Genomic DNA, 21,298 nt, shown 5'->3' with positions numbered 1-21,298 from the left:
TGAATCATTGCCTTATATATGTAAACTGTAATCCGCTCCTAGTCTTTCTGAATATAATAAATAAAGCTTGTCATTATCTGAAGAAGCAGCCCAAAGCGAGATCCCACCATGCAAGATTCTGCTGGGATTATTAATCCCGTTCTTTTCTTCCATCACATCGTATACGCCACCCAGTAAATGACGTTGACGGCGGCAAAGGCTGCTGGGAAAACCGCCCTGGCGTAGATATCGATGGTGTCGGCGTCGATGGGCTTGAAGAGGGACTTCAGGCCCGTTTTTTTCTCGGGTTTCGCCTCTTGCGGCTTTTTCGTCTCCCCCGTTTCGACTTCCGAGGAGCCGCCGGGGAGGTTTTTGGGGACTCTGCGTTGCCGGTTGGAAACGGCTAGTTCCTGGTTCACGCCGGCGATCGAAAGGGAAAACATCACAATGGCGTTCTTGACGTTCACCTGAGATGGGAAAGAAACAATTTAGGAAACAATTTGTCGCAAACCCGAGTTTGTCCTTTTTTCTCTGAAGGATATCTTCATTTCATAGTTTTTAAACTGCTTGGCCTTCAGAGAGAGAAGGAAAAAAGGGAGAATCAGCTCAAAACGGCTCTGCGACTATTGTGCGAGGAAAACAAAAAATTCGCAAATTGAGACAGCCACTGAGACTGTTACGCAGTGATGACTATCATACAGTCCTCTCAACAAAGGATTCCTCCAGTCAGGAAGCAGCCAGACGTCGAAGCTATTCAAGACTATTCAATGCTAATCAATCTGGCCAATGGCAACATTCACACTTGCCTCCAAAAGACAAGAGTTCTTTCTCCCACCCTGGACAATTATCCCACAGATATATATATAAACCCCACTTGCTTAGTTTCCAACAGACCTCACAACCTCTGAGGATGCCTGCCATAGATGTGGGCGAAATGTCAGGAGAGAATGCTTCTGGAACATGGCCAGACAGCCTGGAAAACTTCAAACAGAAAATAGTTCTTTCTCCCATCAGTGACATCCCACAGATATATAAACCCCACTTGCTTAGTTTCTTGCTAACAAACCGATGGGTCAGGGCTAAGCTCCTACTAACCTCTTCCATCTGTCGGCTGCTCTTGAGTTTGTCCTTTTGCTTTTTCATGTAGTCCGCGTTGAAATGGGCAAAGGCATATTCCACCAGCGCCGCAAAGACAAAGACGTAGCAGATCCAGAAGTAGACGTCCAAGGCTTTGATGGCGGACGCTCTGGGGAGTGACGAGCGAGCACTCACCATCAGGGTGGTCATGGTCAGGACGGTCGTGATACCTGAACGGAAGAAGGAAACGTGTATCGTGACATTGCGGGTTACAGCGAGCGCCGTGAACATGTCCAAGAGCCCTGCCACCGTCCTCCACAAACACCACACCCAAGTCAAGGCTTTCAGACGGGGACAATTTCATCCAAGATTTCCCGTTTTCCCTCCACCACAGACACCCCAGTGTTTCTGACTCTCTCCTTTGGTGTGGGATTTACCTAAGGACACCCGGGCAGGCACAGCAGACTGGCTGATCCAGAACGAAACCCAAGACATTGCAACCAAGAGGATGGAAGGCACGTAGGACTGGATGATGTAGACCCCTCGGTTCCTCCTCAAGTGGAAGTGGAGGCTCAGGCGGGGAAACTGGCCAGCTGAACGACAGGAAAAATAGGAAAATATTATTATTGAATGCGGTGATTCACAAAGTGGGCACTATCGCCCCGCAGTGGGACCTATTAGGACAAGGGGGTGGGGCTAGGGGTGGGGGCGGGGCCTGTTCCCAAGAGCCTGAGACAGGGCTGAGCCTCTATATCTCTCCTGAGAGGCCTTTTAGGACTAAAGGGCGGGGCTAGGGTTGGGGGCGGGGCCTCTTCCCAAGAGCCCGAGACAGGGCTGAGCCTCTATATCTCTCCTGAGAGGCCTTTTAGGACTAAAGGGCGGGGCTAGGGTTGGGGGCGGGGCCTCTTCCCAAGAGCCTGAGACAGGGCTGAGCCTCTATATCTCTCCTGAGAGGACTTTTAGGACTAAAGGGTGGGGCTAGGGGTAAGGGCAGGGCCTCTTCCCAAGAGCCTGAGACAGGGCTGAGCCTCTATATCTCTCCTGAGAGGCCTTTTAGGACTAAAGGGCGGGGCTAGGGGTGGAGGCGGGGCCTCTTCCCAAGAGCATGAGACAGGGCTGAGCTTCTATATTTCCCCTGAGAGGCCTTTTTGGACTAAAGGGTGGGGCTAGGGGTGGGGGCGGGGCCTCTTCCCAAGAGCCTGAGACAGGGCTGAGCTTCTATATTTCCCCTGAGAGGCCTTTTTGGACTAAAGGGTGGGGCTAGGGGTGGGGGCGGGGCCTCTTCCCAAGAGCCTGAGACAGGGCTGAGCCTCTATATTTCTCCTGAGGCACTTGTTAGAACACGGGGGCGGGGTATAGAGGTTCAGCCCTGTCAGGCACTTGAGAAGAGGCCCCGCCCCCTCCTCTAGCCCCGCCCCCTGTGTCCTGGGATAGAAGCTCAGCCCTGCCTCAGAGCTCGTAACTCCGCCCATCCCAGTCCTGGCTGCCAATTTGTGGCCCCGCAGGACAGAAAGGGAGAACAACCCCAAATGGCTCTGCGACTATTATGTGAGGAACACAAAAAAATACCAAATTTTGCCACTGCGACTATTATGCGAGGAACACAAAAAATACCAAATTTTGCCACTGCGACTATTATGCGAGGAACACAAAAAATACCAAATTTTGCCACTGCGACTATTATGCGAGGAACACAAAAAATACCAAATTTTGCCGCTGCGACTATTATGCGAGGAACACAAAAAATATCAAATTTTGCCACTGCGACTATTATGCGAGGAACACAAAAAATACCAAATTTTGCCACTGTGACTATTATGTGAGGAACACAAAAAAATACCAAATTTTGCCACTGCGACTATTATGCAAGGAACACAAAAAATACAAAATTTGGCCACTGCGACTATTATGCAAGGAACACAAAAAAATACCAAATTTTGCCACTGCGACTATTATGCAAGGAACACAAAAAAATACCAAATTTTGCCACTGCGACTATTATGCGAGGAACACAAAAAATACCAAATTTTGCCACTGCGACTATTATGTGAGGAACACAAAAAATACCAAATTTTGCCACTGCGACTATTATGCGAGGAACCCCCCAAAATACCAAATTTTGCCACTGCGACTATTATGCGAGGAACACAAAAAATACCAAATTTTGCCACTGCGACTATTATGTGAGGAACACAAAAAATACCAAATTTTGCCACTGCGACTATTATGCGAGGAACACAAAAAATACCAAATTTTGCCACTGCGACTATTATGCGAGGAACACAAAAAATACCAAATTTTGCCACTGCGACTATTATGCGAGGAACACAAAAAATACCAAATTTTGCCACTGTGACTATTATGTGAGGAACACAAAAAAATACCAAATTTTGCCACTGCGACTATTATGCAAGGAACACAAAAAATACAAAATTTGGCCACTGCGACTATTATGCAAGGAACACAAAAAAATACCAAATTTTGCCACTGCGACTATTATGCAAGGAACACAAAAAAATACCAAATTTTGCCACTGCGACTATTATGCGAGGAACACAAAAAATACCAAATTTTGCCACTGCGACTATTATGTGAGGAACACAAAAAATACCAAATTTTGCCACTGCGACTATTATGCGAGGAACCCCCCAAAATACCAAATTTTGCCACTGCGACTATTATGCGAGGAACACAAAAAATACCAAATTTTGCCACTGCGACTATTATGTGAGGAACACAAAAAATACCAAATTTTGCCACTGCGACTATTATGCGAGGAACACAAAAAATACCAAATTTTGCCACTGCGACTATTATGCGAGGAACACAAAAAATACCAAATTTTGCCACTGCGACTATTATTCGAGGAACACAAAAAAATACCAAATTTTGCCACTGCGACTATTATGCAAGGAACACAAAAAAATACCAAATTTTGCCACTGAGACTATTACGCAGGGCACGTTTGCCCATGCCTGAATGACAGTTTCCGTAAAAAAAACCTCTGAAGCACTGAAGGCTTTGTTTACCAGATTTGAAGTTCATGACTTCTGTCGTGAAGCGGTAACTCGTGATGGTGAACTGGGCGAGCTGCAGCTTGTCCAACCCATGGATCTGATCCTGGTTTTCGGACCAGCGGTAGACAATATCCTCGGAGGCATAGCCATCTGGAATAATAAATACAACGTTAGGATTTTTCTGTATGGGTCTGATATATCGACAGACCAGGCTGTGGCGTAGCTGCAATAAATCACAACTGAACGAGATGGCATGAGATCGAAGCCCAAGTCGGACTGAGCTCCCGACTATTAAATTAAATATTAAACTATTAAACTATTAAAATATTAAACTATTAAACTATTAAAGACAGTTGCATCTGTCGAGTAGGAAATGTAGGTACCACTTTATGCGGGGAGGCTAATTTAACTAATTTACGTCATCATAAAAATGTCCAGGAGTGTGTATTGATGTGTATTGATAGGACGGGAAAGCCTGGGTCGGAGTGAGCTCCCGACTATTAAATAGTCTAGCTTGCTGTTGACCTACGCAGCCCGAAAGACAGTTGCATCTGTCAAGTAGGAAATTTAGGTACCACTTTATGCAGGGAGGCTAATTTAACTAATTTATGCCTCCATAAAAATGTCCAGCAGTGTGTATTGATAGGAAGGGAAAGCCTGGGTCGGAGTGAGCTCATGACCATTAAATAGTCTAGCTTGCTGTTGACCTATGCAGCTCGAAAGACAGTTGCATCCATCGAGTAGGAAATGTAGGTACCGCTTTATGCGGGGAGGCTAATTTAGCTAATTTACAACACCAGCGTGCGGAAGAATGAGGAAGTACTACCATCAAGGACTCGGTGTCACAAGTGGATGGTGAAGCGGCAGCATACCCTCATGAACCCAGAAGCTGGAAAAGGTTAAATTGCCTCTGTGTCTGTCTATATATGTATTATGTCTAATAGTATTGAATGTTTGCCATGTATATGTGCATTTTGATCCGCCCTGAGTCCCCTTCGGGGTGAGAAAGAAGGGCGGAATATAAATACTGTAAATAAATAAAATAAATTGTACTGAGCATGTTCAGACGCAGGACTCCATTTGTGACACCGAGTCTTTGATGGAATATAAATTTATATATATATGTATACTAGCTGTGCCCGGCCACGCGTTGCTGTGGCAAAGTGGTGTTGGTATTGGTTAAAAATTGTTGTGTAATTTTTATTGGACGTTATTTGTATTTTTAAATTATTTTTTATTGTAAGTTATCTTTTTATTTATTATATTTTATTATTTTCTTGTATTATTTGTAGTTATTTTCTGTTATTATAGTATTTTATTGTATTAATTTTTTAGTGTTTTTCATTATTATTAGTGTTTTTTTTAATTATTTTTATTGGGTTGCTAGGAGACCAAGTGGGCAGATCTTAGCCTTCTAACTGGCAGCAATTGGATAAAAGCAATTATTCCTCTCCCTCTAATTAGGACTTTATTTTTCTTTTCTTTTTGTTGTATCAACCTAGAGGCATGGATTTCGAGGTTGGAGGGCCTGTAGTTTTGTTGTTTTGTGCGTCGCCATGATGCCATCACTCTTTTATATATATATATATATATATATATATATATATATATATATATATCGACACCGATTCTTTGATGGAATATAAATTATATATACATATATATAATAATGTCAAGTTTTTAACTTTGTGTGTTTAAAAATATATATAACTGTATCCTCAATTTTTTTCCTGACATGATAAATAAATAAACCTACTATTCGTAGACACCGTTTTCAAAGCTCTCATAGGGTTCAACTCACAGCTTTCCAAATCGAGCATGCATTCCTGATCGTCCATGGGATATTTCGTAAGGTCCATGTCGCAGGCCACTGTCGAGGTAATCCTACCCAAAATAAAGACAATAAAATGTTAATTAGATTGACATCAATGGCTCCAGACAAGGTGCTGTATCGTATCAGGACTGAGGATAAATTGATGGAATAATAATAATAATAATAATAATTTATTCTTGTAATTATAACCATATTTTCACTTTGTTTCATTGAGGTGGGAAGTCCATTTTAATATCTGATTATTGTTTACATTGTTCAAGTCCATTTACATCTCAGATTATTGTTTGCATTTTTCTTTCTCAGGGCCCTTCCACACAGACATATAACCCAAAATATCAAGGCAGATAATCCACAAATTATCTGAGTCCACACTGCCATATAATCCAGTTCGATGTGGATTTTATACAGCAGTGTGGAAAGGGCCTCAATCAATTGTTGTGCCAAAATACAACATTAAGAACGTCGGGTTGTTGTGTGTTTTCCGGGCTGTATGGCCATGTTCCAGAAGCATTCTCTCCTGACGTTTCGCCCACATCTAGGAGGTTGTGAGGTCCGTAGGTCCGTTGACGCAGGGACTACGAATACACAACACTCACGGGCGCTTAACTCTGTGATGCATTCATAACTATAACATAGGACTCCAGCCATATACATATACATATACATATACATATACCTCACAACCTCTGAGGATGCCTGCCATAGATGTGGGCGAAATGTCAGGAGAGAATGCTTCTGGAACATGGCCAGACAAACTGGAAAACACACAACAACCCTGTGATCCCGGCCATGAAAGCCTTCGACGACATGCTGTGAATACACTTTCAAATATAGTTCTATTGTGTTTTAGCGTATTGTTATTGCTTGTGGTTTATACTGTTTTAATTCTTTTTAATTTGCCTTTTGTTTGGTATTGTTATATTGTTGTGTTGAGGCCTTGGCCTTTGTAAGCCACATCGAGTCCTTCGGGAGATGCTAGCGGGGTACAAATAAAGTTTAATAATAATAATAATAATAATGTATTTTGTTGCATGATAATCATTGCCACGTAATAGTCGTAATGGCGAAATTTGGTTTATTTTTTTTTTGTGTGTGTTCCTCGCATAATAGTCGCAGAGCTGTTTGGGCTGGGGGATTATTTATGCCCAAAAAAGTAACTTTCCCAAACTGTGCTGCATGTCATAGTCGTAATGGCAAAAATTTGTATTTTTCGTGTTCCTCGCATAATAGTCGCAGAGCTGTTTGGGCTGGGGGATTATTTACGCCCAAAAAAGTAACTTTCCCAAACTGTGCTGCACGTCATAGTCGTAATGGCAAAAATTTGTATTTTTCGTGTTCCTCGCACAATAGTCGCAGAGCTGTTTGGGCTGGGGGATTATTTACGCCCAAAAAAGTAGCTTTCCCAAACTGTGCTGCACGTCATAGTCGTAATGGCAAAAATTTGTATTTTTCGTGTTCCTCGCATAATAGTCGCAGAGCTGTTTGGGCTGGGGGGATTGTTTATGCCCACAAAAATAACTTTCCCAAATTTTATTTATTTATTTATTTATTTATTTATTTATTTACAGTATTTATATTCTTTCCCAAATTATATAACTTTCCCAAATTTTATTTATTTATTTATTTATTTATTTATTTACAGTATTTATATTCCGCCCTTCTCACCCCTAAGGGTGAGAATTCTCAGGCCGGATTACAATGAACACATATATGGCAAACATTCAATGCCAACAGACAAACAACATACATTAGACCAGGGGTCCCCAAACTAAGGCCCGGGGGCCGGATGCGGCCCTCCAAGGTCATTTACCTGGCCCCCGCCCTCAGTTTTATAATATAATATTTTGATATCAGTTTTAATAATATAATATGTTGCATTTACATATAATACTGATAATAATATTATAATGTTATACAATATAATACAAATAATAATACCATATAATAATATCAATTATATATTATATATTACATATAATATTACAGTATAGTGGTATAGTTCAATATAGTAATATATAATGCTAATATTGTGCAATGCTAATAATATAATATATTGTATGTATATACAGCTGCTCTGAGTCCCCTTCGGGGTGAGAAGAGCGGGATATAAATGTAATAAATAAATGTAGTAGATGAATAAATAAATAATTTTAGACATAGGCTCGCACAAAGTCTGAAATGACTTGAAGGCACACAACAACAACAACAACAACAACAACAACAACAACAACCCTAATTAACTTGACGATCTCATTGGCCAGAAGCAGACCCATACTTCCCATTGAAATCCTGATAGGTTTATGTTGGTTACAGTTGTTTTCATTTTTAAATATAGTATTGTTCTTTCATTGTTATTATTGTTGTTTTGCACTACAAATAAGACATGTGCAGTGTGCATAGGAATTTGTTCGGTTTTTTTTCCCCCAAATGATAATTTGGCCCCTCCACAGTCTGAAAGATTGTGGACCGGCCCTCTGCTTTAAAAGTTTGGGGATCCCTGCATTAGACAGACTCAGAGGCATTTTTAACATTTTTTTTCCAGCTTCACGATTCCGGCCACAGGGGGAGCTGTTGCTTCACCGTCCACTAGTGGCTGTACTTCCTCATTCCTTTCCTCGTGTTTTGCTGGCAGTTTTATGGTGTTGTAAATTAGTTAAATTAGCCTCCCTGCATAAAGCGTCCCTAATTTTCCCTAATTGACAGATGCAACTGTCTTTCGGGGCTGCATAGGTCAACAGCAAGCCGGGGCTATTAATGGCCGACCCGGGCTTCGAACTCATGACCTCTCGGTCAGTAGTGATTTATTGCAGCTGGTTACTAGCCAGCTGCGCCACAGCCCGGTCCCAACAGTCGTAATGGCAAAATTTTGTATTTTTGTGTTCCTTGCATAATAGTCGCAGAGCTGTTTGGGCTGCGGGATTATTCATGCCCAGAAAAGTAATCTGCTTAATCTATTGCTCAGCCCAACGAGGTTTCCTTTCTAGGTGATCCTCGAGGTTTCCTTTTACCTGATGCTGTACAGAATGACCCCGTCCGGCTGCAACCGGATGAGCTTGTTCTCCACGGTGACGTCGTGAAACCAGGCCGACTTGGCGTTGACGATGAAGGTGTCCGGCAGCCAGAGCTTGTCCACAAAGCGACTGTCCAGGCCCAGAGTCTCGTTGGTGTGGTTGTAGGACAGCCGGTCGTCCCGCCAGCTCTGATGCAGGAAAACAGTCATGGTGTATTCCTAAGGACGAGAATCGCCAGAGGGGAGAGAGGGGGGACTATAAATAAAGTTATTATTATTATTATTATTTTATTATGACACAGCAAACAAGATAGACATGCTGGATTTCATATCACAAAATCACAAGTCGAACACTTCCCAAGTGTCTAGGACTGTGTGATGTATTATTATTATTATTATTATTATTATTATTATTATTATTATTATTATTATTTTATTATGACACAGCAAACAAGATAGACATGCTGGATTTCGTATCACAAAATCACAAGTCGAACACTTCCCAAGTGTCTAGGACTGTGTGATGTATTATTATTATTATTATTATTATTATTTTATTATGACACAGCAAACGAGATAGACATGCTGGATTTCGTATCACAAAATCACAAGTCGAACATTTCCCAAGTGTCTAGGACTGTGTGATGTATTATTATTATTATTATTATTATTATTATTTTATTATGACACAGCAAACGAGATAGACATGCTGGATTTCGTATCACAAAATCACAAGTCGAACACTTCCCAAGTGTCTAGGACTGTGTGATGTATTATTATTATTATTATTATTATTATTATTTTATTATGACACAGCAAACAAGATAGACATGCTGGATTTCGTATCACAAAATCACAAGTCGAACACTTCCCAAGTGTCTAGGACTATGTGATGTATTATTATTATTATTATTATTATTATTATTATTATTATTATTATTATTATTATTTTATTATGACACAGCAAACAAGATAGACATGCTGGATTTCATATCACAAAATCACAAGTCAAACACTTCCCAAGTGTCTATTATTATTATTATTATTATTATTATTATTATTATTATTATTATTATGACACAGCAAACAAGATAGATATGCTGGATTTCGTATCACAAAATCACAAGTCGAACATTTCCCAAGTGTCTAGGACTGGGTGATGTATTATTATTATTATTATTATTATTATTATTATTATTATTATTTTATTATGACACAGCAAACAAGATAGATATGCTGGATTTCATATCACAAAATCACAAGTCGAACACTTCCCAAGTGTCTAGGACTGGGTGATGTATTATTATTATTATTATTATTATTATTATTATTATTATTATTATTATTATTTTATTATGACACAGCAAACAAGATAGACATGCTGGATTTCGTATCACAAAATCACAAGTCGAACACTTCCCAAGTGTCTAGGACTATGTGATGTATTATTATTATTATTATTATTATTATTATTATTATTATTATTATTCTTGTATCCCGCCACCATCTCCCCGGAGGGACTCGGGGTGGCTCACATGGGGAGAAGCCCAACAATAACATAAGTTAAAACATAATCCAAAGACTTAAAAACAGTATAAACAATATAAATATAAATAACTAAAGTTAAAGATTTCCCCTGACGTTAAGTAGATGGGAGATAGGGGGACTATAAATAAAGTTATTATTATTATTATTTTATTATGACACAGCAAACAAGATAGATATGCTGGATTTCATATCACAAAATCACAAGTCGAACACTATTAATTATTATTATTATTATTATTATTATTATTATTATTATGTTTAATGTGTTGTCGAAAGTTTCCATGCCTTTTAGAATTATTATTATTATTATTATTATTATTATTATTATTATTATAATTATATTTAATGTGTTGTTGAAAGTTTCCATGCCTTTTAGAATTATTATTATTATTATTATTATTATTATTATTATTATTATTATATTTAATGTGTTGTTGAAAGTTTCCATGACTTTTAGAATTATTATTATTATTATTATTATTATTATTATTATTATTATTATGTTTAATGTGTTGTCGAAAGTTTCCATGCCTTTTAGAATTATTATTATTATTATTATTATTATTATTATTATTATTATATTTAATGTGTTGTCGAAAGTTTCCATGCCTTTTAGAATTATTATTATTATTATTATTATTATTATTATTATTATTATTATTATTATATTTAATGTGTTGTCGAAAGTTTCCATGGCTTTTAGAATTATTATTATTATTATTATTATTATTATTATTATTATTATTATTATGTTTAATGTGTTGTTGAAAGTTTCCATGACTTTTAGAATTATTATTATTATTATTATTATTATTATTATTATTATTATTATTATGTTTAATGTGTTGTTGAAAGTTTCCATGACTTTTAGAATTATTATTATTATTTTATTATGACACAGCAAACAAGACAGATATGCTGCATTTCGTATCACAAAATCACAAGTCGAACACTTCCCAAGTGTCTAGGACTGTGAGATGTATTATTATTATTATTATTATTATTATTATTATTATTATTATTATTATTATTATTATTACAGGGCTGTCATACAGGACAGAATGATGCATATGATGACAAAACATGGCAACTTACCATATTGGCTTCGGAGATGTGGTCAATGCTGGCAACTTCAATGGCTAGGGCCACGTTCACAGGAGGGCCTGAATCGGAGACAAAAAAAGGGTAGAAGCTGAATTAGAGGCAGCTACGGACATGTCTGCATCCCACAGAGAAATTTTCATGGATTTGGAAATGTGGAGGTGAAGAAGACCCTCAGTAGTTGGTCAAGTTTAGATAAGTCACGATATATATTCTTTGTTGACTGCACCACGCTTCTCACTCCAGGTGAAGAATACCATCAGTAGTTGGTCAAGTTTAGATAAGTCAAGATATATATTCTTTGTTGACTGCGCCACACTTCTCACTCCAGGTGAAGAATACCATCAGTAGTTGGTCAAGTTTAGATAAGTCAAGATATATATTCTTCGTTTACTGCACCACACGTCTCACTCCAGGTGAAGAATACCATCAGTAGTTGGTCAAGTTTAGATAAGTCAAGATATATATTCTTCGTTTACTGCAGCACGCTTCTCACTCCAGGAGAAGAATACCATCAGTAGTTGGTCAAGTTTAGATAAGTCAAGATATATATTCTTTGTTGACTGCACCACGCTTCACACTCCAAAGGTGTGGAGGCAAAGAAGACACTCAGTAATTGGTCAAGTTTAGATAAGCCAAGATATATATTCTTTGTTGACTGCACCACGCTTCTCACTCCAGGTGAAGAATACCATCAGTAGTTGGTCAAGTTTAGATAAGTCAAGATATATATTCTTTGTTGACTGCGCCACACTTCTCACTCCAGGTGAAGAATACCATCAGTAGTTGGTCAAGTTTAGATAAGTCAAGATATATATTCTTCGTTTACTGCACCACACTTCTCACTCCAGGTGAAGAATACCATCAGTAGTTGGTCAAGTTTAGATAAGTCAAGATATATATTCTTCGTTTACTGCAGCACGCTTCTCACTCCAGGAGAGGAATACCATCAGTAGTTGGTCAAGTTTAGATAAGCCTAGATATATATTCTTTGTTGACTGCACCACGCTTCTCACTCCAGGAGAAGAATACCATCAGTACTTGGTCAAGTTTAGATAAGTCAAGATATATATTCTTTGTTGACTGCACCACGCTTTGCACTCCAAAGGTGTGGAGGTGAAGAAGACCCTCAATCATTGGTCAAGTTTAGATAAGTCAAGATATATATTCTTCGTTTACTGCAGCACGCTTCTCACTCCAGGAGAGGAATACCATCAGTAGTTGGTCAAGTTTAGATAAGCCTAGATATATATTCTTTGTTGACTGCGCCACACTTCTCACTCCAGGAGAAGAATACCATCAGTAGTTGGTCAAGTTTAGATAAGTCAAGATATATATTCTTCGTTTACTGCACTACGCTTCTCACTCCAGGTGAAGAAGACCCTCAGTAGTTGGTCAAGTTTAGATAAATCAAGATATATATTCTTTGTTGACTGCACCACGCTTCTCACTCCAGGAGAGGAATACCATCAGTAGTTGGTCAAGTTTAGATAAGCCTAGATATATATTCTTTGTTGACTGCACCACGCTTCTCACTCCAGGAGAAGAATACCATCAGTACTTGGTCAAGTTTAGATAAGTCAAGATATATATTCTTTGTTGACTGCACCACGCTTTGCACTCCAAAGGTGTGGAGGTGAAGAAGACCCTCAATCATTGGTCAAGTTTAGATAAGTCAAGATATATATTCTTCGTTTACTGCACTACGCTTCTCACTCCAGGTGAAGAAGACCCTCAGTAGTTGGTCAAGTTTAGATAAATCAAGATATATATTCTTTGTTGACTGCACCACGCTTCTCACTCCAGGAGAGGAATACCATCAGTAGTTGGTCAAGTTTAGATAAGCCTAGATATATATTCTTTGTTGACTGCACCACGCTTCTCACTCCAGGAGAAGAATACCATCAGTACTTGGTCAAGTTTAGATAAGTCAAGATATATATTCTTTGTTGACTGCACCACGCTTTGCACTCCAAAGGTGTGGAGGCGAAGAAGACCCTCAATCATTGGTCAAGTTTAGATAAGCCAAGATATATATTCTTTGTTGACTGCGCCATGCTTCGCACTCCAAAGGTGTGGAGGCGAAGAAGACCCTCAGTAATTGGTCAAGTTTAGATAAGCCAAGATATATATTCTTTGTTTATTGCGCCACGCTTCGCACTCCAAAAGTGTGGAGGTGAAGAAGACCCTCAGTCATTGGTCAAGTTTAGATAAGCCAAGATATATATTCTTTGTTTACTGCGCCACACTTCTCACTCCAGGAGAAGAAGACCCTCAGTAGTTGGTCAAGTTTAGATAAGTCAAGATATATATTCTTTGTTGACTGCGCCACACTTCTCACTCCAGGAGAAGAAGACCCTCAGTAGTTGGTCAAGTTTAGATAAGTCAAGATATATATTCTTTGTTGATTGCGCCACACTTCTCACTCCAGGTGAAGAAGACCCTCAGTCGTTGGTCAAGTTTAGATAAGTCAAGATATATATTCTTTGTTGACTGCGCCACACTTCTCACTCCAGGAGAAGAAGACCCTCAGTCGTTGGTCAAGTTTAGATAAGTCAAGATATATATTCTTTGTTGACTGCACCACACTTCTCACTCCAGGTGAAGAAGACCCTCAGTAGTTGGTCAAGTTTAGATAAGTCAAGATATATATTCTTTGTTTACTGCGCCACACTTCTCACTCCAGGAGAAGAATACCCTCAGTCGTTGGTCAAGTTTAGATAAGTCAAGATATATATTCTTCGTTTACTGCACCACGCTTCTCACTCCAGGAGAAGAAGACCCTCAGTAGTTGGTCAAGTTTAGATAAGTCAAGATATATATTCTTCGTTTACTGCACCACACTTCTCACTCCAGGAGAAGAATACCCTCAGTAGTTGGTCAAGTTTAGATAAGTCAAGATATATATTCTTCGTTTACTGCACCACGCTTCTCACTCCAGGAGAAGAAGACCCTCAGTAGTTGGTCAAATTTAGATAAGTCAAGATATATATTCTTCGTTTACTGCACCACACTTCTCACTCCAGGAGAAGAATACCCTCAGTAGTTGGTCAAGTTTAGATAAGTCAAGATATATATTCTTCGTTTACTGCACTACGCTTCTCACTCCAGGTGAAGAAGACCCTCAGTAGTTGGTCAAGTTTAGATAAGTCAGGATATATATTCTTTGTTGACTGCACCACGCATCTCACTCCAGGAGAAGAATACCCTCAGTAGTTGGTCAAGTTTAGATAAGTCAAGATATATATTCTTTGTTGACTGCGCCACACTTCTCACTCCAGGAGAAGAAGACCCTCAGTAGTTGGTCAAGTTTAGATAAGTCAAGATATATATTCTTTGTTGACTGCACCACGCTTCTCACTCCAGGAGAAGAATACCCTCAGTAGTTGGTCAAGTTTAGATAAGTCAAGATATATATTCTTCGTTTACTGCACCACACTTCTCACTCCAGGTGAAGAATACCATCAGTAGTTGGTCAAGTTTAGATAAGTCAAGATATATATTCTTTGTTGACTGCACCACACTTCTCACTCCAGGTGAAGAAGACCCTCAGTCGTTGGTCAAGTTTAGATAAGTCAAGATATATATTCTTTGTTGACTGCGCCACACTTCTCACTCCAGGAGAAGAAGACCCTCAGTCGTTGGTCAAGTTTAGATAAGTCAAGATATATATTCTTCGTTTACTGCACCACACTTCTCACTCCAGGTGAAGAATACCATCAGTAGTTGGTCAAGTTTAGATAAGCCAAGATATATATTCTTTGTTTACTGCGCCACACTTCTCACTCCAGGTGAAGAAGACCCTCAGTAATTGGTCAAGTTTAGATAAGCCAAGATATATATTCTTCGTTTACTGCGCCACACTTCTCACTCCAGGTGAAGAATACCATCAGTAGTTGGTCAAGTTTAGATAAGTCAAGATATATATTCTTTGTTGACTGCGCCACACTTCTTACTCCAGGAGAAGAATACCACCAGTAGTTGGTCAAGTTTAGATAAGTCAAGATATATATTCTTCGTTTACTGCACCACACTTCTCACTCCAGGTGAAGAATACCATCAGTAGTTGGTCAAGTTTAGATAAGTCAAGATATATATTCTTTGTTGACTGCGCCACACTTCTTACTCCAGGAGAAGAATACCATCAGTAGTTGGTCAAGTTTAGATAAGTCAAGATATATATTCTTTGTTGACTGCACCACACTTCTCACTCCAGGTGAAGAATACCATCAGTAGTTGGTCAAGTTTAGATAAGTCAAGATATATATTCTTCGTTTACTGCACCACACTTCTCACTCCAGGTGAAGAATACCATCAGTAGTTGGTCAAGTTTAGATAAGTCAAGATATATATTCTTTGTTGACTGCACCACACTTCTCACTCCAGGTGAAGAATACCATCAGTAGTTGGTCAAGTTTAGATAAGTCAAGATATATATTCTTTGTTGACTGCGCCACGCCTCTTACCTCCGATCCCAGGCCTGAAATTCCGGGCGTAGCCTTTCATCAAGTCATCCAAATTGGGCAGCCAGGAGATTTCTACATTGGACCCGATATAATCTCCAATGTCGTTCATAGCCCTGCAGAACAAAAAGAAGGAAATGTAGTTACGGGTGCAAAAAAGAGTATCTCTCCCAAGGAAAAACATTGAATGTTGCAATTGCCCACCTTGGTTAGTGTGATCGAGGTGACCACCACCCCAGGACTTTGTAAAAGATAGTTCAAAAATCAAGACTTTATGTTCTATATTCCATATATTTATAGTAGAAGGTGATTGAGACTTTTTACTGGAGTTTACTGTGGTTTACTAAAACTCTGCACTCTGAGGCAAGAGATAACAACTTCGTGAATTGTAAAATCATGCTGCTAAAACTCCACTTTTATGAATTTCCATATTGGGTTCTCCAGATGTTATGAACTTCATTTTTATCAAATATTTTCAATTGTTTATATCATTCATGATTCCCCTTTATGCAATGTAACTCACTTTTATGGATTCTCCCTTATTTCCATGAAATCTATCTATCTGCCTATATGTATTTGTACTCTTTGGGATCCCCGGAAAATATGTATTTTTCCCAGCATGGTTTATATTCCAACTTTATTTTATTTTTCATTTTATTTCATATAATTGTCAGGTCATGAAATCAAATAGGAAATATTTTGAACTCAACCTGAACCCCAGAACTTATCCCATTTCCTATGACCCAGGCTTCCTTTCCCAAAAACAAAAGGATAATCTGCCCCCGCTAAAACCCAATCAAATTCAGATTGCATGGACAATATAGGGCTTGAGTCGCCGAATTCGGAGTGTTGACCTAAAGGTGATTCGCCCCAAAGCAAACATTGTCATATCTCACCCAAAGGAAAAACCAGGACACCTCAGGAAGGCGCCCTGCAGAGCCTGTCAATATGGCTCATCACCACCCATCTTTGCTTCCACCTCTGACACCCCAAGGCATATCTGAAATCTGTATATGTGACAGAAACCCGGACACCCTTGATTGCTGCCATTAATAAATTAAGCACCCTTTAGAAATCGGTCTAGCAGGACTTAATCCGACAGTTCCTGCCCTGTCACTTCATTGTTTCAATAACTCCCGCCTTCTCTTTCGTGATTGGCCCGAGTAGAGACAAAAGGCAGCTTCCTATTGGGCCAACGGAGCGAGGCGGGAAACGAAAGCCCGCCTCGTTCAACCTTCTAGCCTATCAACGATCAGATGGGCGGGGAAGCAGGGCGGGAAATTCAAAGGGCTGTCAGACTGAAATTTTGTATAAGTATGGCTTTATTTTGATTGTATGGGACCCTAGTAGACCGAATGATCGCTACTAGAGTCCTCTTCAGCTGAATTGCTCAATAAAGACTCCTTGGCGGATTTTCCTTCAACTTTGGCGGACCTTCTTCATTTCGGCTTCAGGTTGTATTGCGGCTCGTAATTCTCCTTTTGGCTTCGCCAAGGTCCGTTCTCTCAGGACCGGATCGGGTCTCTCCTTAAGGGCCCGATCCCCTGAAACGCGGTCGACAACATTAGCATTGAATGGCCCTGCAGCTTCAAAGCCCGGCTGCTTCCTGCCTGGCTGTGATTTTTTTTGTTTTTTTTCATAATCTAGCTCAATATGGATTTTATACAGCTGTGGGATGTATAGACTATGGGATGTGTGAATATCTGGACTTTGAGAAAGGCGATTCATACAATCAAAAGGCAAAGCATATGGAACAAGATCAACTGCAATCCACAATAAGCCCCAAAAGAAATATTGCTGATAGAAAGAAGAAGTCTTGTTAAATATTGATGAAAGGCTGCCGTCTAACACACTGTAAACATCTCCTGCCTTGGGACTTATGTAACTTTCCTGGAGAGTTTGAACATTATTTTCTTTCCATGTGACACAGGCACACGATCCTTTCTTCCCAAACCAGGGCAGCGTTTGGATTTAATATCACAATCAACTCTGAAAAACACATTATTATGTAAGATTCGGATGATCAATATTATTATTGTTATAATTATTATTATTATGGAGATGAGCACCAACCCCCAGAGTGTGAGTAGATGATGATGATGATGATGATTATTATTATTATTATGGAGATGAGCACCAACCCCCAGAGTGCGAGTAGATCAATATTCTTATTCTTATTCTTATTATTATTATAATGGAGATGAGCACCAACCCCCAAAGTGTGAGTAGATCAATATTCTTATTCTTATTCTTCTTATTATTATTATGGAGATGAGCACCAACCCCCAGAGTGTGAGTAGATCATTATTATTATTATTATTATATTATTATTATTATTATTATTATTATTATTATTATTATTATTATTATGGAGATGAGCACCAACCCCCAGAGTGTGAGTAGATTATTATTATTATTATTATTATTATTATTATTATTATTATTATTATGGAGATGAGCACCAACCCCCAGAGTGTGAGTAGATCAATATTCTTATTCTTATTCTTATTCTTATTATATTATTATTATTCGTAGTAGTAGTAGTAGTATGGAGATGAGCACCAACTCCCAGAATGTGAGTAGATTATTATTATTATTAGTAGTAGTAGTAGTAGTAGTAGTAGTAGTAGTATGGAGATGAGCACCTTCGGCTTAGAAATATGAGCCCCAACATCCAGAGCTGGACACGACTTGACTTACTATAAGGGAAAACCTTTACGTTTACCATCAATACCACCAAAATTTGCTTCCCAGAGCAACCAATTTGAAAGTCTTTTCCAAAACATTTTCTCCATCCAATGCCTAGATCAGACTTTAATCAAAGTCGCTGTGAGTGGCAGCCTCACCGTGTGGGCGATGTGGGGGTGGGAGCACAGAAGAGAGAAATGTTCGAAGCCGGTGAAGGTTAAACTCAAAATAATCCCTCTCGGGTCACAACCATTAACAACGTAATGCCACTTTCGAACCTTGTCATCAAATGCACATTGGGGAAATCATATCCGGAGCTACTCATAACTACAGCTCCCATGATTCCAGAGCATCGATACATGTTGTTCCTCGTAACTTTTATCCTTTTGTTTCCCAACCACGTCTTTTTCGGCTGCTTCGGATGTTGCTTGGCAACACACACCTCCCAGTTTCCATTCGTGAAATTTTCGACAGTATTTCAACCAGGCTTCTCAACTCTTAATTTTTTGTAAATTAGCATCCGAAAAAAAGCAAGGTTTAGTCAGGACTGCTGCACCAAAACCTGGGAAACCTTTTCACTCAACCTGACGAGGGTTGAGTGAAAATTAATGTCTCCGCCTTCGTTACTTGGGTTTGGACGGGAACATTTTAATAAATCAAACACAGAAATAATCCCTAGAATTTGCTCTTTAACTACCACTATTCACTTTCCCACATCATCACCAGACCATTGGATACATTTCTGCCAAGTTTTCTGAAGCCGTCACGGAAGAAGTCGACACTCGGTTTCCGCAACCGGTGTCTCGCATTTCCTGTCGTGCACAGATCTTCCGATAGCCAAGCAAAGTAATAATATGACCCACACGTTCTTGTGAAATGCCGATTATGATTAAAATTTCTCTCTGAGTGATATGACAATCGTCCTGAATCAATCTGTCAAACTTTTGCTTGTGAAACTCGGTGGTTGCTGTCACAGGACGTTGCTTAAGTCGCATTGACCAACCATCTGCGCAAGGTTCCATACTTTGCCCTTTAACAACACAACCGTTCAATGCTAAGGCTTCTCCGTCTGCGCAGGGTTCCATACTTCGCACTTTAACAACACAACCGTTCAATGCTAAGGCTTCCCCGTCTGCGCAGGGTTCCCTACTTCGCACTTTAACAACACAACCGTCCAATGCTAAGGCTTCCCGTCTGCGCAGGGTTCCATACTTCGCACTTTAACAACACAACCGTTCAATGCTAAGGCTTCCCCATCTACACAGGGTTCCATACTTCGCACTTTAACAACACAACCGTCCAATTCTAAGGCTTCCCCGTCTGCGCAGGGTTCCATACTTCGCACTTTAACAACACAACCGTCCAATGCTAAGGCTTCCCCATCTGCGCAGGATTCCATACTTCGCACTTTAACAACACAACCGTCCAATTCTAAGGCTTCCCCGTCTGCGCAGGGTTCCATACTTCGCACTTTAACAACACAACCGTTCAATACTAAGGCTTCCCGTCTGTGCAGGGTTCCATACTTCACACTCTAACAACACAACCATCCAATTCTAAGGCTTCCCCGTCTGCGCAGGGTTCCATACTTCGCACTTTAACAACACAACCGTTCAATGCTAAGGCTTCCCCGTCTGCGCAGGATTCCATACTTCGCACTTTAACAACACAACCGTTCAATGCTAAGGCTTCCCCGTCTGCGCAGGGTTCCATACTTCGCACTTTACGAAGGTGGAGGCACTACTTTTCATTCAACCCTTGTATTTCAGACTATTCGTCTTCAAATGTAGACCAAGAAAGTGACTTTCCCAGCTCTACAAGTACTAGGTCAATTGGAGAAGAGAGGCGAGGGAGGATGTCAAAGACTTCAAGGAGCTGCTGTCAACTTTGTTCTCGTCTTATCTTGAGGAGCAGGGAGAGATTAAGCGGTGGCGTCCTCCTCGCCTCCATTTACATGAAACGCGGCTGTAATGCTCTCCCTTTTCACAAATGAATCACCCATTCCTGTACGGCACCTTTCATCCCAAAGTGACGAACAAAATTGCTGAATCAACCAAAGCGGGTTAACTCCCTTACAAGGTGGATTAGAAAATGTAAATCCAGCGCATTTTATATTCCTAAGCTTTCCCGTCCACCTGCTTCCCTGGTTTTTGTAAACGATGGAAAAGATGATGATTTCGGAGTATTTTGGAATTCTGCAGAAGGGATGTTCAGTCTGTAATGGTTCTCGGTCTATGCCAATCCGCTCCTAGTCTAGTTTTTACAGGGAGAATGGAGCCTCTCCATTTTCAATTATGTCATCTATTTGATTTCTGTATTGCCCATGTACACAGACCCTTCTCAGGTTGTTTGAAGAACATTTTTATGAACATGTTGGGGCCACGATGGCATAATGGGTTAAACCTTTGTGCTGCTGAACTGCTGACCTGAACGTTGGCTGAACTGCTGACCTGTTAGGGATTCCTCATCTTCAGAAGAGGAAAGGGAGCAGGAAAGTGTTCAGGAATTAGACGGGAAGTTGGAATCAGTTTTCGCTGGTAACAAAGGACTCTGATGCTTAAGCCTTGGCTCCCCTTGTGCC

General features: G+C 39.8%; 1 protein-coding gene across 1 annotated transcript in view; it reads right to left on the bottom strand.

The window, feature by feature from the left end:
* gabrd (gamma-aminobutyric acid type A receptor subunit delta) overlaps positions 1 to 21,298 on the bottom strand; it is a 47,698-nt gene continuing 26,400 nt past the window's right edge. The window contains exons 2-9 of the mRNA XM_062965547.1: positions 16,033 to 16,145; positions 11,561 to 11,628; positions 8,916 to 9,136; positions 5,875 to 5,957; positions 4,086 to 4,223; positions 1,494 to 1,649; positions 1,075 to 1,286; positions 1 to 446 (exon numbers count right to left, since the gene is read on the bottom strand). Of these exons, the coding sequence (XP_062821617.1) occupies positions 153 to 446; positions 1,075 to 1,286; positions 1,494 to 1,649; positions 4,086 to 4,223; positions 5,875 to 5,957; positions 8,916 to 9,136; positions 11,561 to 11,628; positions 16,033 to 16,145 (1,285 nt within the window). The 3' untranslated portion in view covers positions 1 to 152. The remainder of the gene's footprint in view (positions 447 to 1,074; positions 1,287 to 1,493; positions 1,650 to 4,085; positions 4,224 to 5,874; positions 5,958 to 8,915; positions 9,137 to 11,560; positions 11,629 to 16,032; positions 16,146 to 21,298) is intronic.

The sequence above is a fragment of the Anolis carolinensis genome, unplaced genomic scaffold, assembly GCF_035594765.1.
Source record: "Anolis carolinensis isolate JA03-04 unplaced genomic scaffold, rAnoCar3.1.pri scaffold_15, whole genome shotgun sequence".
NCBI lineage: Eukaryota > Metazoa > Chordata > Lepidosauria > Squamata > Dactyloidae > Anolis > Anolis carolinensis.
Note: the sequence above shows the minus strand (reverse complement) of the source record. Positions and strands in the feature narration are given on the sequence as shown.